This window comes from Staurois parvus, unplaced genomic scaffold (genome assembly GCF_062004578.1).
Source record: "Staurois parvus isolate SC_StPar_1 unplaced genomic scaffold, SC_StPar_1.0 ptg000168l, whole genome shotgun sequence".
In the NCBI taxonomy this organism is placed as follows: domain Eukaryota; kingdom Metazoa; phylum Chordata; class Amphibia; order Anura; family Ranidae; genus Staurois; species Staurois parvus.
In genome coordinates this window covers 1,328,560-1,343,837 of record NW_028317964.1, presented here as the reverse complement: position 1 = coordinate 1,343,837, position 15,278 = coordinate 1,328,560, and the positions used below count along the sequence as shown (strand labels likewise).

The following is a 15,278-nucleotide window of genomic DNA, read 5'->3' as shown; positions in this document are numbered from 1 at the left end:
GAAGCAATTGGTGGCAGTGCTGCCGCCGATTGCTTCACACAGTGCCAGCCTCTCCACACCCCCGGCGTGAGGTCTCCCGTCGACTAGAGGGGAGGGAGAAGTGTGGACAAGTCCGCTCCCCTCCCCTTTTTGTGCTGAATGTGAATGTGACTTCTGGGTCCCCGTTGAGAGATTGTAATGCAGTCCCCAGTGGAGCAGAAGGGAGACATGCAGGGTCTTTTAGACCTTGGATGTCTCAAAGAGGACCAGTCACCAAAAATCATCACATGGGACTTTGTCCCCTATGTGATGGAAAAAAAAAAGAAAAAAGTTTTTTTTTTTTGTAAAAAATGAAAGGTTCACCCAAGCACATACCATTCTCTCCCCCCCCCCCCCAAAAAAATATTGAGGCCTCCACCCCCCCATTTACGCATGTACAAACGTAAAAGCACACACTCCTACGCATGAAACCATCAATTGCAATACATGTTACAAATCGCTGCACACTCCAGAATGAGAGCAATAATTCTATCACCAGAATGCCTCCATAACGCTAAACTGGTGACCTATAAAGGAGCTTTAAAAGTATCGACCTATAGAAAATATAGGGTACTGAAGTTCGTTGCCATTTCATGAGCGCGCACAAATTGAAGGTTTGACAAGTTGGATATTTATTTACTCGCTGCAACCTCATCTTTTATATTTTACAAATAAAATAGGGTAATTTTATTGCTTTTTTTTGTGCCCTAAAATTCACTTACTTTATTTTACTGAAATATTGCGGTAATATCATGTGACTTAAAATTGGATCGACCACTAGTTTATTCTCTAGGGTCTCTGCTTTCAGAAAATATGTTTTGGGGTTTTATGTAATCTTCAGGCCTAAAATGATTTTTGAAATGTGCAAAAAATTCAAAAATGTCTCTGGCAGCAAAAGGGATAAAGTATAAGCCCTGACCCACCCCCTTTCTTGATGAGCAGCCAATCCGTACTCATTACACTGCAAGGTCTCTCCCCTCCCTGCTAGTCCCGGGGTGCGGGGCTGGAGACAGATGGAGGGGAGGAGGAGATATACAGCGCAATGTTAAAAATATTAAATGTTTAAATCGCCATTAAGCACCTTTTTGTTTTTAAAAGCCCCAGACATTCCTAATATCACCTCCGATTTAAATACGGTTTTGGTGGGGTTTTTTTTTTTTTAATCTGGACAAGTAGATTAGGGCCCCGCTTTAGTCCCTGGACAAGTAGTTTTTTAAAAAATTTCATTTGTAATGTTATTTTCAACAAATGTAGGGCATTCCACACTCTTGATTTAGCTTTATGCCGTAGAGCACGGGTGTCAAACTGGTGGCCCTTCAGCTGTTGACAAACTAAAAGTCCCATGAGGCATTGCAAGATTGACAGTTACAAGCATGACTCGCAAAGGCATAGGCATGAAGCCCCCGCCGTAGAGCCTGGTATTAGTAAGTCTGTCAGGTTAAGGCAGCGATTTTTGTTTAGTTACATCTGAAACATACTAGCCGTTGGAGAAATCCAACAAACAATGGCTGCTGCATCTGAGTTTATATTGTAGACAATCCACAACAAAATGTCTGCCATGTAGGCTGATGTATGATGGACTACAACAAATTGGCCACAATTTGAAGACATTCCATTCAGGTATAAATATACATATTTTACACCCTGCTCATTTCACTGATAGTCACAAGGGGTGTGATGTAACGCATGGGAGGAGCCGGGTGTCGGAGTGGTGAATCATGGTTGTACACTGTTTTGTTTTAAAGGAGCTTTGACCTCAGAGTTTGTAAGTGCAATACTTTTAATAAAGTACTTGATTTTAAGTACTACACTATGATCTGTGTTTATCTGAGCATTTGCACAATGGAGGAGAAAGGAAGGCTGAGTGTCCATAAGTCCGGAGAGGAAACGATTGTCCACTTTCCCAAGAAGGAGAGACCATTTTACCTCATATTTGTCCCTTAAGGGAAAAGTGCATCTAGACATAATGTATGTTCTTGGGTCTAATGCCAGAGGTGAGCGCAGTATTATTCAGGTGATGGGAGGCATGTTTGCAAGAAGGTGGATAATGTAGATTCAATTCCTCACGTATGGGAAGACGATGCATGTGCTCCACCGAGGAGGATTTGTTTGGACTCACAAATTGAACTACTGGCTTTACTGTCACTTATTACTATTTATTGTATTATATAACACTTGGGGGTTTGTTCCATTTAATATATTAGCACAGGTGTTTGTTACATGCATTTATTATGATTTTGTTTAGATGTGAAAGGCGTGCCGCATATACAGTATCTGTTTAATTTACTTTCCAACATGTCAATGGTATGTAGCAAAAATGAGCGCACCGTGGTTGAAGGAGAAAGGTGAATGTCCTTGCATGGCCTAGTCAGAGTCCAGATTTAAACCCCATTGAAAATCTGTGGAATGACAAATACTGCAGTCCACAAATGGTCACCATCAAATTGAAGTGAACTTGAGCAGTTCTGCAGAGTGGGCAAATATTGCAGTTAGTAGAGTCATATCCCAACAGACTAAAGACTGGAATTAAAGCAAAAGGGTGTTCTATGAAATACTGACACGTGGGCGATCCTTTTTCCAACTCTGATTTTTGTTTTTGAATTTTTTTTTTTCCCCAACATGTTGGTGTTATATCTTTCACTTGGATGTTATACATTAAACTGAGTAAATACAGCTGGATTAAACAAACTATCTGTTCATTTCAGGCTGCAAAGCAAAATAAGGGTATATTTTAAAGGGGAGTGAATGTGATTTTTTTTTATATATACATACAGTGCATATAGAAAACACTTTTTTTCCCTTTACATCTTTGGTGCATATTTTCAGTGACAGCTTTAAGGCTTGGACTGAAATTTTTCTACGAATGATGGCTTTGTTTGTCCCCCTCACTCAACTACCCCCTCATCACCCCTCTCCCACGCCCCCACCACTGCTCTGACCTCCACCCCACCCTACATTCCTCATACTGAAGCCCCCCCAACACTCCGCACCTTTGACCTTACTACCATCGAGGAAGTCTCCAAGGTCCTCTCTGATGCCTGCCTCAGCACCTGCCCCCTCACAACTCCTACGACCTCCCTCCCCCTCCATCCTACGCTCCCTCACCCACATCTTTAATCTCTCCCTCTCCTCCGGCACTTTCCCCTCCCCTCTGAAACATGCACACATCACCCCCATACTTAAACCCTCCCTGGACCCCAATTACTCAAACAACCTCCCATCTCCCTGCTCCCATTTACATCTAAACTCCTCGAGCGCCTAGTCTACATCCGCATAAGCTCTCACCTCAACGACAACAACCTCCTTGATCCCCTACAGTCCGGCTTCCGTCCCCTACACTCCACCGAAACTGCCTTACTCAAACTCTCTAACGACCTGCTAATGGCCACCATTCAGTGCTCCTACTCCTTGACCTCTCTGCGGCCTTCAACACGAGTCGACCACCCACTCCTCCTCAAAAAACTAGACTCCCTCGGCCTCAGAGATTCTGCTCTCTCCTGGCTCTCATCCTACCTGTCACAACGCTCTTTCAGCGTTACCTATAATGCTACCACCTCCCCCTCACTCCCCCTCTCTGTTGGGGTCCCTCAAGGCTCTGTCCTCAGGTCCCTTCTCTTCTCCATCTACACCTCCTCCCTTGGCCAACTCATACACTCTCACGGCTTCAACTACCACCTCAATGCCAACGACACACAAATCTATCTCTCAACCCCCCACCTCACCCCCTCGGTCTCCGCCCGAATCACACCTACTGAGCGACACAGACTGGATGTCTCTCCACTTCCTTAAACTGAACCTCTCCAAAACCGAGATTCTTGTCTTCCCCCCAGCCCGGACACCACCCCCCATTGACTTCTCCGTCACATCCAACAACGCCACCATCAAACCCACCCCGCAGGCCAGAGTACTTGGTGTCATTCTGGACTCCAACCTATCCTTCCAGCCCCAAGTCCAAGCACTAACAAACTCGTGCAGACTCCACCTCCGCAACATCGCCAAAAAACGCACGTTCCTAACCCCAGAAACTACTAAACAGCTCATCCACTCCCTCATCATATCACAACTTGACTACTGCAACTCCCTCCTCACTGGCCTGCCTCGCCGCTGGCTATCCCCGCTTCAGTCGATCCTGAATATGGCTGCCAGACTCATTCACCTTTCCAACCGCTCCATCTGCGCCACCCCCCTCTGCCAATCCCTCCACTGGCTTCTGATTGCGCAACGGATCAAATTCAAAATCCTAACACTGACGTACAAAGCTGTCCACCATACTGCCCCGAACTACATCACTGACCTAATATCCAAGTACCGCCCAGCACGCACAGTCCGCTCCTCACCAGACCTCCTTCTCTCTAGTTCCCTGGTCTCCTCCTCCCATGCCCGCCTCCAGGACTTCTCCAGGGTGTCACCCATCCTCTGGAACTCCCTGCCCCAACCCATCAGATTACCACCTACTCTCCTCTCCTTTAGGCGTACCCTGAAAACCCATCTCTTCAGGGAATCCTACCCCACTCCCTGCTAACCTCCTCCACTCTTTCTACCACTCCATCCCCCACAGCTATCTCCTCCTGTACCACTATCCCCTCCTAGATTGTAAGCTCGAAAGAGCAGGGCCCTCAATCCCCTCATGTTTTGCATTATATTGGTATTGTTCTGTCACCCTTTGTAATGTACAGCGCTGAGCAAACCCTTGGCGCTTTATAAATACTGTATAATAATAAGTTCCTCCTGCACTTTAACAAAAAAGAAGGGGGGGGGGGGTACAACAGCTATCACCTAAACCTATACCAAAGGTGCAAAGTAATAAATATATGATGGTGAAGCGCTGAGTATAAATATACCCATATAAAGTGCAAAAACAGTCACTTTGTTATAGTTTGTATTTGGTATTATGTTTTTTTGTACTTTATATGGGTCCTGGTTGTGACCATTTCCGTGCACATTATCACTTTGTAGTATCACGTATTAGCACTTTATAGTGTTTATTTATAAATATTTATTTATACTCAGCGCTTCACCATCATTCTATATTTTTTGTTTTACTCTTACCTTGGATTACCGTGGTTGAAAACCCTGCCCAAATGTAGCTATCCTGTGCCAAACCAAAGCACCAGTTCCCGCTTTCCTTGGCAGCAGGAAACTGGGCATCCTCAGAGAAGCTGTGTGTTTAACCCATTAATGCAGAACTTGAGCAGTGAGCTCTGCCTGTTAAATAATATTACAATTAATACGTTTAAGAGTTGCAGCTGATTATATCACTATGCACAGCCGAACATGTATGTATGTATGTATATAAAACGTATTTATTCAGAGAACCTGCTTTTCTGATAGGTTATCTTTATGGTTATAGAAAACCCTCTTATACTTTTAGACATTGCTTGGATTGGTATAACTAAAGATAAACCTTTTTTTTTTTTTATTGGACAGAGTCTAGAAGGATTTATTGCTGTCTGTGTGCCCCGTAATGAGACTCACCCTCTCTATTTGCCCGGTTTACCATTTCCACTGAACGCGAAAGAAAATCAAGTTTCGGGTTGTCCCCAGAAAAGTAATAGAGGGGAAACCTTCCAATGGGGACACCCAATAATGTAATGACTATTTAATAGAATTGTCTCCCTATTTATACCTCTACAGCTGCATTTAAACTCGTAAATGAATGGTGACCACTTTAAGCAGCTCTGGGTTGTTACAATTTGTCCCCAATGCTGGTTGCGGTCACTTTTGCTGAACAACCTGGCCTTCATTTAATATATTATATATATATATATATATATACATACATACACACACACATACATACATATATACATACACACACACACCGTAGAAATCTTTTCTTAGAGTCCATTAAGAGACACTGGAAGTCCTTCACCTTTGGGTAAACTGCTGCCTACAGGAAAATTGGATACTATTAAATGAACAAATTATAGGCCAGCCCACAATAACCCCTCCTGCTACTAGCATGCCTGTTTTGTAGCCAGCAGTACCAAGAGCATTATCATAACACCTGAGAGGGACCTGTGCTCCTCAATGGATTCTGAGAAAAAGGATTTTATGGTCAATGCAAAATCTTTTCTCCCTCGTAGTAGAGAGAGGAATGTCTCTAAATTTGTTCAAATGGCAGCTTCTAAAATGCAGAGAAAGCCAGATTGAGTCACAAGGGAATGAACAGAGGGAGCTACATGGCAGACTTCCTGTGAGTCTAGGCTCACACCGAAGCAGTTTGTGGTGCATTTTGCAAAAACACACTAGTCCATTTACATGATTTCCTATGGGAGAAGTTCACATCTCCGCCTTTTCACCCAGTGCGTTTTTTGGAAAGGGTCTGGGATTTATTTAAACACAAAATGTTGCGCTTTGGTTTAATAGACTTCAATGGAGATGCTGCAGAAATGCATGTAGTGCGTTTTTGATGCGGTTTGATCTGCCCAACAGCAAGTTGGAAAAAACCGCAATTGCAAAAAAAGCACTGCAGAAACAGGTCAAATGCAAACTGCAGAGGTGTGAACCTAGCCTTAAACAGTCTAAGCCCTGGTTCACACCAGTGCAACTTTGTCATGCGCTTTGAAAAACTGTCAAATTGCATGACAAAGTAATCAGTGGTGTACCCCAAGGTTCAGTGTTGGGACCCTTACTTTTTAATATATTTATAAATGATATAGGGTCTGGGATCCCATTTCAGTCTTTGCAGATGACACCAAGCTGTGCAGTGGAATAATGTCCTTACAGGATGTCTCCAACTTACAAGTTGACCTCAATGCTCTGTTTAATTGGGCATCTATGTGGCAAATGAGGTTTAATGTTGATAAATGTAAGGTTCTGCACTTGGGGGCCAAGAATATGCATGCATCATACATACTAGGCGGGGGGGTAAAACTGGGGGAATCAATGATGGAGAAGGATCTGGGAGTTCTGGTAGATCACAAGCTTAATAATGGCATGCAATGCCAAGCTGCGGTTTCTAAAGCGAGCAAAATCCTCTCTTGTATTAAAAGAGGTATAGACTCCAGAGAGAGATATCATATTACCCCGGTACACATCATTAGTAAGACCTCATCTGGAATATGCAGTTCAGTTTTGGGCACCAATTCAGAAAAAGAACATTGGGGAACTGGAGAAAGTACAGAGAAGGGCAACCAAACTGATAAGAGGCATGGAGGAGCTCAGCTATGAGGAAAGATTAGAGGAACTGAATGTATTCTCTCTTGAGAAGAGGAAATTAAGGGGGGATATGATCAACATGTATAAATACATCAGTGGTTCATATAGTGAACTCGGTGTAGAGCTATTTACCCTGAGGTCATCACAGAGGACAAGGAGGCACTCTAAGGTCTTCAGGAAAAAAAAATGTAATCTCCAAATACGGAAAGGTTTCTTCACAGTAAGAGCTGTGAAAATGTGGAATAGACTTCAAGAGTTGGTTCTGGCCAGCTCAGTGGATGGATTTTAAAAAAAAGGCCTGTATTCTCTTAGATACACAGAATATAACTGGATACTAACATTTATAGGTAAAGTTGATCCAGGGAATATCTCATTGCCTCTCGGGGGATCAGGAAGGAATTTTTTTCCCAGCAGGAGCAAATTGGATCATGCTTTGCTGGGTTTTTTTCCTTCCTCTGGATCAACTGTGGGTATAGGACTTTAACTTTTTTTTTTTTCCTCTATGGTTGAACTGGATGAATTTTTGTCTTTTTTCAGCCAGACTATGTAACCCTATTGTTGGCAATGGAACTGTGTGAATCGGTGCGACTCCAATGCCGGAGTCGCACTGATTTTGAAAGTAGTTCTTTTCTAGTAGCACTATTTTTGTTTTCAGTCATATTATTATTAAAGAGAAGTACATCAAAAAACAGCATTGCAGATAGTACATCAGCCAGAGCCCTGGCATATATGTTAGTAAGCAATGGAGAGCCAGTAAAGAGATGTTCAGGGGAGCTAAAATTAAAAATAATCGAAAGCAATCCGTGTCTCCAAGACATATACAGAGGGTTTCTTCCAGGAGCCTTTGTTTGGAAGGGGGTAGGTCCTCTACTGGTTTAATAAAACGTTGCGAGGTTGTTGGGAAACTGGAATCCCCAAAACCTTTCATATTAGGGCAAATACCTTGTTCCAAAAGTGCTGCAGCTTTGGACACTCCCACCATATGCGATACACAGTGCCAAGCAATTGACGGCCCAAAAACAAAGGGGTGAGGAAGTCAGGTACAGCCTCGAGAGAGGCGAGGGGACCATGTACCATCTGGTCACCACCTATACATTTGCTTTCACCAAAGAAATATTTAATAAGCCCTTGTATGCCGAGTGGAAGAAAGAATGCCAATGTTCTACATCCTTCTCAGAGGCTAAAGCCGACTCCCTTGCCCGTGAATAAGAAAATTTGCCGTCGGAGGCGAGCAGCAACTTGTAGATAACAGATCTCTCCCCTATGCCCTGCCTCCTGAGTACACCGTGACTCCTAAGGGGTGACTGTGGGGTCCTTTGTAACTGCCGAACCCAGGGAACACATAAAATGGGATTTGATCAAATCAAAATGTTTCTAAAAGAGACATTTTCAATTTTGAAAGTGTTCCAAAGTAAAATACTGCAACTTTTCTTGCGATTTCAGGCGCAAGTTGCATGGACATCTGTGCATGAAGCACACAGATGTCTGCCAAGTTGCACTGACATGTGACTTTGAAAACATGAGACTTTGAAACCATGCGACTTCACTTCACGTCACACGATTTCAAAGTCGGATCCAGTGTGAACCAGGGTTAAATCAATGAATGAGAGGCCAATGGTATCTGAGAAGTATACTTCCCAGAATATATGATTTCCAAGAGGATGTTCCTTTCCCTCATAACCTGAGCTTTAACAGCCATACTCCTAAAGTCGATGCCCATGAAACAGGGTGGTAAATCAGTCCTTGCTACAGAAGACATGGTTAAGGCCATGGATTGTACGCCAGAAGTCTTACCAGGTTCTAGAAATAATTACCAGACTGCCTTGCATCTTTATGAAGCAGACAAAGAATTGTTTCAGAGGTAAAGCATTGATCAAAAGGGAAAAGAAAAAAAAAAAAAAAAAAAAAGGATCCCTGTACCTGGACAAACCTGTGCAGTTTGTTGTTGAACCTAGAGGCCAAGAGGTCCTCATCCTGTAACAAGTCCTGGAACACTCCAGGTTTAGGGACCACGTCCCCAGATCCAGGCACTGACATTACCAGCTGAGAATGTTTGCCTGCCAATGGCCCATGCCTGGGATGTAAATGGCAGACAAGGATGGAAGGTGAAGTTCTACTCAAGACAGCATCTGCTCTACCTCCTTCACCACAGGAAGATTTTTTGTTCCTCACTGAAGCTTGCTGTATACCACTGCTGTGGCTCTGTGTGAAAGAATCAAAATCAGGTATCTTTCCAGCAGGATAGTCCAACACTGCATGGACAGCCAGGTTACCCAAAACTCCAGCATGTCGATTGTTGAAGTCCCCTGCACCAACACGATGCCCAGACTGGCATCTATTATGAGGATCTTTCAAAAAGATCCAGAGCTGGATTTGATTGGTCCATGGTGCCAATTGAATTGGCCTGTCCAGGGACTGCACTGACTTGTCACACAACAGAATATTGCATTGTAGTGGTCTGGAGGGAAATTGGGCAAATGAATGAAAATTCTAATTGAGTAATTCCTTGGCTGCGATACTTTTGAATCACTCACCTGGAACAAGGATGGAGATCAGAGGCTCTGACTTTAACAGCTTCATGCTCAATTGAAAGTCCAATTTGCACTAGGCATTTCTGACACTGCTCCTAGGGGCATCTGGAATTTGTTTTACACACATAGTGGGTTTAGAGGCAGAAATGAAAAACCCACTACCAGTGGTCTAGGAGCAGCCATATTCTGGCAGAAACAACACTGCGCTTCAGCATTACAGAATTCCAATGGCTAGAATAGATTATTATTCTGGTTAATGAAATGTATTAACGCTTGACGCGTCTAAATGCATTTACAAGTGTTTTTTTCTGCCAAAACACCACTGCCAGGCGGAAAGGCATCTAGGAGAGATACCAGGTCCAAATGCAGTATTCCCAATGCACACATTCCTGCAAATGGCTATTCAGTATTGCTGGATACTGTAGTGACTAGGCTGACAACTGCAGACAATCCAAGTGAAATGTCACCAACACACCAAGGAATCCTCAAAATGAGTCCAAAGTTACCTGCCTGACAAAGGGGCCGCACGTGGCTCTGAAACGTTGCCTTTGTGTTTATCATGTGACCACGAAATAAAGATTTGGACCCATTTTGAGGATTCCTTGGTGTGCTGGTGAGATACCAAAATCATCCAGTCTGCATGAGGCCTAAGTAATGGGGACTAAGTACTTATAAAAATGCTAATTGTTGGATTGTTGTCAACATAAGGAGGTCATCAATAGCAGCTGCCATGCTTCTCGAAGTACAGGCAATACATTGAGGAAGCTTACAGGAGGGCAGAGCAAAAAAAAAAAAAAAAGAATGGATGTAACAGTAACACCCCAACTGTACATAAAGATGGAACAAAATCTTATTTAAAACAAAGATTTAACATTTATTTTATCATAAAAGTCCAGCAGTTAAAACTATGTACAAGTGGATACATGCAAATGTAGAATAAACACAAACAATTAAAACTATCTAAAACTTCAATAAAACACAATATATGCACAATGAAAAAAGCAGCAAAAAGAGGAGGATTGATAAAAAGGGTATTGAAATGGAGTCTTCTTAGCTCACAACATGGTCATGTTTGTATTTTGGGTGCTTATTGCAACCAACTTGCACTCCATTAACGAGACACTGAATCACCCATTCCGATGAAACCACTGGAAGGTTTAGAGCTTGAGCACATTTTAAAATGGATTCTGGACATGAACGATCTGTGATGACGACATCAAAAACCCCCAAAGCAACATCTACAACAGAAATAAACACAAATCAAGAAAATAAGAGTTAGAAACCACTTTGTATGTTAACAGTAATAACCACTAGAAAGGGTAACTGCTGGCCATGCAGATCCAATGCCATAAATACGCACCTACAGCTCTAGGACTCTGCTGCAATTTGTAACTGCGAGGCCATCTAAAAGCCTTCTCAACATTAACTACGGTGGAAAATCAACATGCAGAAGGAATACCCAAGGCAGTGATATATACAGTGACAGACAAGCTATGATGTATCATACTAAGCTGGAGTATATGCAAAATATCCCTTATTGGAGAATTGGCATCAAAGTCAAAGCTTACACAATGGGGGAATTCAATAAAGCACCTGCACCACTTTTTTGGTGGCATGGCTCTCCGAACACCAGATTTTGTTTGTAGATAATACATTGGAGGTAATTAGACCAAATCTAAGTGCCTGTATCTGTATGCCTACATGTAAGAAGGGTGGCATGTTAGCAACCACTACTCCCTCCTCATCACTGCCTGTCCAGGATGCGGTCTGCTTCACAGCCCACAGGCTCCACGCTGACAGTGGAAGGAGCTTGATGGGGAAGCTGAGAAACTAGTTCTCCATCTCTTCTTGTAATTGTCAGCATCAATTTTGAGCAGAAGAAAGCGTTGGAATGGTGCCACTGGTGGCTGCCTAGCGGCAAGTTACTGTGGGCAGGGTATAGAGGGAATTGCTTCCAATGGGTTATATCCTAATTGTAGGTGGTCGGTGATGGACTCTGTTGGGGTCTAGGGCTGCTACCTTTCCGATAACGACAATGGAGGCATTATTGCAGGGAACACATGGGGGATTGGGGAGGAGGGCTCGATGTCTAAAAAAGTTATCTTCAATAAACTATAAAGTTAAGTGAGAAAGTATACAAGTAGAGCAAACATGTTTCAGGGAAATTGCCTCCCCCCTTTATTTATTGGAGAAATGTTAGACTCTGAGAGGGTTAAATATATTCGATCAGTGGCTCTGCGGTATGTCGTTGTTGTGCCAGAGACAGGCGGCCTCCGCTCCACAAGACCAGCATACTGCAAAGCTGCTGAGAAAATATCTTTACCAGCTCAGAGTCTAATCATTCTCCAATAAATACAGCCCTGAAGAAGGGGGGAGGCAAATCCACCCAAATGCGCTCGCTCTACTTTTATCTTCAATAAACTATCAAATTCATCAAGTGAGACTTTGTGGACACCGAGTGCTCCTCTCCAATCACCCAAGTGTAATTGTCAGCAGGCATTAAGCAGATTTCATGACCAATAGCAGGCTGTCTATTGGCTGCGGAATCTGCCCACAGCCAATCACAGACAAAGAGCGGACCTGTTGAAGGACTTGTTTCCTCTGAATCACCATCATGATCCACCCACCTAGCTACAAACATCTCGGCCACTGCCTTGTATGACAGCTACAGAGGTGAGAAGGGAACTCTGTTGCACTTGAGTGACCACGTATGTATAATTTGGGGCAAGCACTGACATTTGTCGCATGGAGGCGCAACGGACTTATAGAGTGTCTTTACAGAAGAACTCCAGGAAATTTTTTTTTTTTCCCCTCCATACAGTGGAGCTGTGCCAGCACTGCATAGGTTAGCTGCTTGTTTTTGTCTAGGGGACTGGAGAGCCAAGATAACGTCACCTAATTTGCCTATCCTCCCAGTGCCTCCTGCCCCCCACCCCCTCTGCGGTAAAGCAGTGCACAGCCCAACTGAATGGAGGAAAAAAAAATTGCCCAGAGTTCTTCCTCTCCCATCTTGTTGTGCGTAAAAATAAGAAACTTCATATTTTAAAAGAGCACAAAACAAAAACATGCTGAATAATATAGAGAGTTCTAATACAATGTTACTTCTACAAGAAGACATTCCTACAATACAAAGGTCTGCATTAGTGCCAGATGAATTGAATGAATACCTTTGTTTGTATTTGCAGAACTGCGCTGCTTTGCAGACGCTGCGCCTCCAACCATTAATACTTCTGTCCATACTTCCAGGAAATTCTCTTGCTGGTCAGATACCACAAGAAAGCGGGAACCTTGGAAAGGATGCCTGGAGCCGTGCCTGCAAAATCAGTGTCATAAAAGATTCATGTAGTACAGATAGAATTAGCCCCTCCCCCCCAAAAAAAATGAAACTGGAAACTTCATCTTACCATTCCAAAATTTTGTCGTCTTGAAGGCTGTACCCGGCAGGGAGGAGGTAATTGTTCATACCTTGCAGCTCATTAGAGTGACAACTGTCATGTACCCAGACATGAGACACACAAGGGATTCCACTGGCAAGGCACAGAAAATATTTCCGGGTTCGGCAGTGCTGGTCAGCAATCAGCAAACATTTTGAGTCTGGTTTGCACTAAGGGAAGAAAGGAAAGACAGAATCACTCTACATACCCATGTACAGGTATAGCTTAGAAACAAAGGCTGGATTCCAAATACAAAAGGTTTCATTGGAAGACACAGCTCACCTGCGGAGAGGGGCCCATCTTCACCCTTACACCCATCACATGACTGTGCCCCACTAGAGAAATCCCCATAGTTACTGGCAGCCTCAGTTTTCTAAAGCTGATCAATGGTAATGAGGCAAAATCATGTTCTTGTGCGAATCAGGTGTGAACCAGCCCTTTCATCAGGGTTACTGTCTAAAGCCGGGCACAGACTTTTTTTGTTTTTTTTTTGTTCAGCCAGTGTGCTGAACAAATGGAAAAAAAAACAAAAATAACAATTTCCTCCAACCATATTTATTTATTTATTTATTTCAGGTGCTTGTATAGCGCCAATTAACATATATATTACACATTCACATCAGTCCCTAACCCTCAAGGGGCATACAATTAAAGGTCCTTAACTGACATTCATACATACACATACTAGGGACAATTTAGACAGGAGCCAATTAACCTACCAGCATGTCTTTGGAGTGTGGGAGGAAACCTTGGAGTACTTGGAGGAAATCCATGCAGGCACAGGGAGAACATGCAGACTCCAGGCAGGTGGTGCCGTGGTCAACTTCTATTGAAGAGGGCCACACATAGATTGACATTTTGTTTCTCCTTGCTGAACACCAGCCTAATTTTGATCTGTCTATGCCCAGCTTTAAGAACACAGCTCCATCTACTAGGCTGACACTAGTTCTAAGAATGATCACTGACAGCCGTCATATGAAGTTCAGGGCTATCTTTTGGTATGACATGATCTTTCAGCTAATTCTAGAATTACAGCACCAGTTGTCAGTTGGAAATGCGTTTGCAGAAAAGTAAGCACTGGTTGTCGTGTAATGGAGCCCTCTCTAATAGTTATTACAAAGGCAAAATTGGCTGTATTCCATGATCTAGGGAATTTACAGTACCTCCTATTCATGTCCTCATCACAGCTACTGTAGGATCGACCAGGTTTTTATACCCCTACAACATTTACCCTTTGTCGATAAGATCATATACTGACTACCCCTTGATCAGACCAATATCCGCTTTTATTGCCCTGCAGGATCTCTAGGCCTGACCGCTCCTCACTTCAGTGACATTTGAACTAGTCCTTCCTCAAGTATCTTTCAACTGCAGGAACATATCCAGACATTCTTTACAGAGAACATGGGGTGTCTGTGGCTTCCCCTATAGTTCTCTGGGAATCCACTACAATAAGGGGACACTTACATCCACAACTCTGCTCCCAGCTACATCACCAACCTGGTCTCAAAATATCAACCAAACTGCTCTCTTCGATCCTCCCAAAGCCTTCTGCTCTCTAGTTCCCATGTCATCTCCTCCCATGATCGCCTCCAGGACTTCTCCCGAGCTTCTCCGATCCTATGGAATTCCCTACCCCAATCTGTCCAGCTATCTCTTAATCTATCCACCTTTAAACGATCCCTGAAAATCTCTTTAAAGAACCCTATCCTGCCTCTACCTAGTAAACCGCCATTTATTTCCTCCATCAGCTCATCCCCCACAGCTATTACCTTTTGTATCACTCAATCCTTCCTCCTAGATTGTAAGCTCCATCGAGCAGGGCCCTCTGTTTCCTCTTGTACCAAATTGTATTGTAACTGTAATGTCTACCTTCATTTTGTAAAGTGCTGCGCAAACTGTTGGCGCTATATAAATCCTGTATTATAACAATCCAGATGGCCTCCTGATGCAAGTCTGAGAGGGATTGCAAAATCCATGCGCTCTCTTCTCTCCTGGCCCAGGCAGACACGACCTGATAATCCTAACTGACTCGCTCAAATAAGAAAATTAGAGATACCTTGGCCACAGAATTTGATCTTCTTGAAAGATCGACTTCTGTACAACCAGTCCCGGCTCAACTGATTTTCAATCC

The 15,278-nt window shown here is 43.3% G+C and overlaps 1 protein-coding gene across 6 annotated transcripts in view; it reads right to left on the bottom strand.

Annotated features, from left to right (window-relative positions):
- Positions 1-10,560: 10,560 nt before the first annotated feature.
- Positions 10,561-15,278, bottom strand: part of TP53BP1 (tumor protein p53 binding protein 1) — a 146,692-nt gene continuing 141,974 nt past the window's right edge. For all 6 annotated transcript variants that reach the window (XM_089676392.1, XM_089676394.1, XM_089676395.1 and 3 more), the window contains 3 exons: positions 13,115-13,314; positions 12,878-13,023; positions 10,561-10,948 (listed from right to left, as the gene is read on the bottom strand). In XM_089676392.1, coding sequence (XP_089532518.1) covers positions 10,761-10,948; positions 12,878-13,023; positions 13,115-13,314 — 534 coding nt within the window. In that variant the 3' untranslated portion in view covers positions 10,561-10,760. The remainder of the gene's footprint in view (positions 10,949-12,877; positions 13,024-13,114; positions 13,315-15,278) is intronic.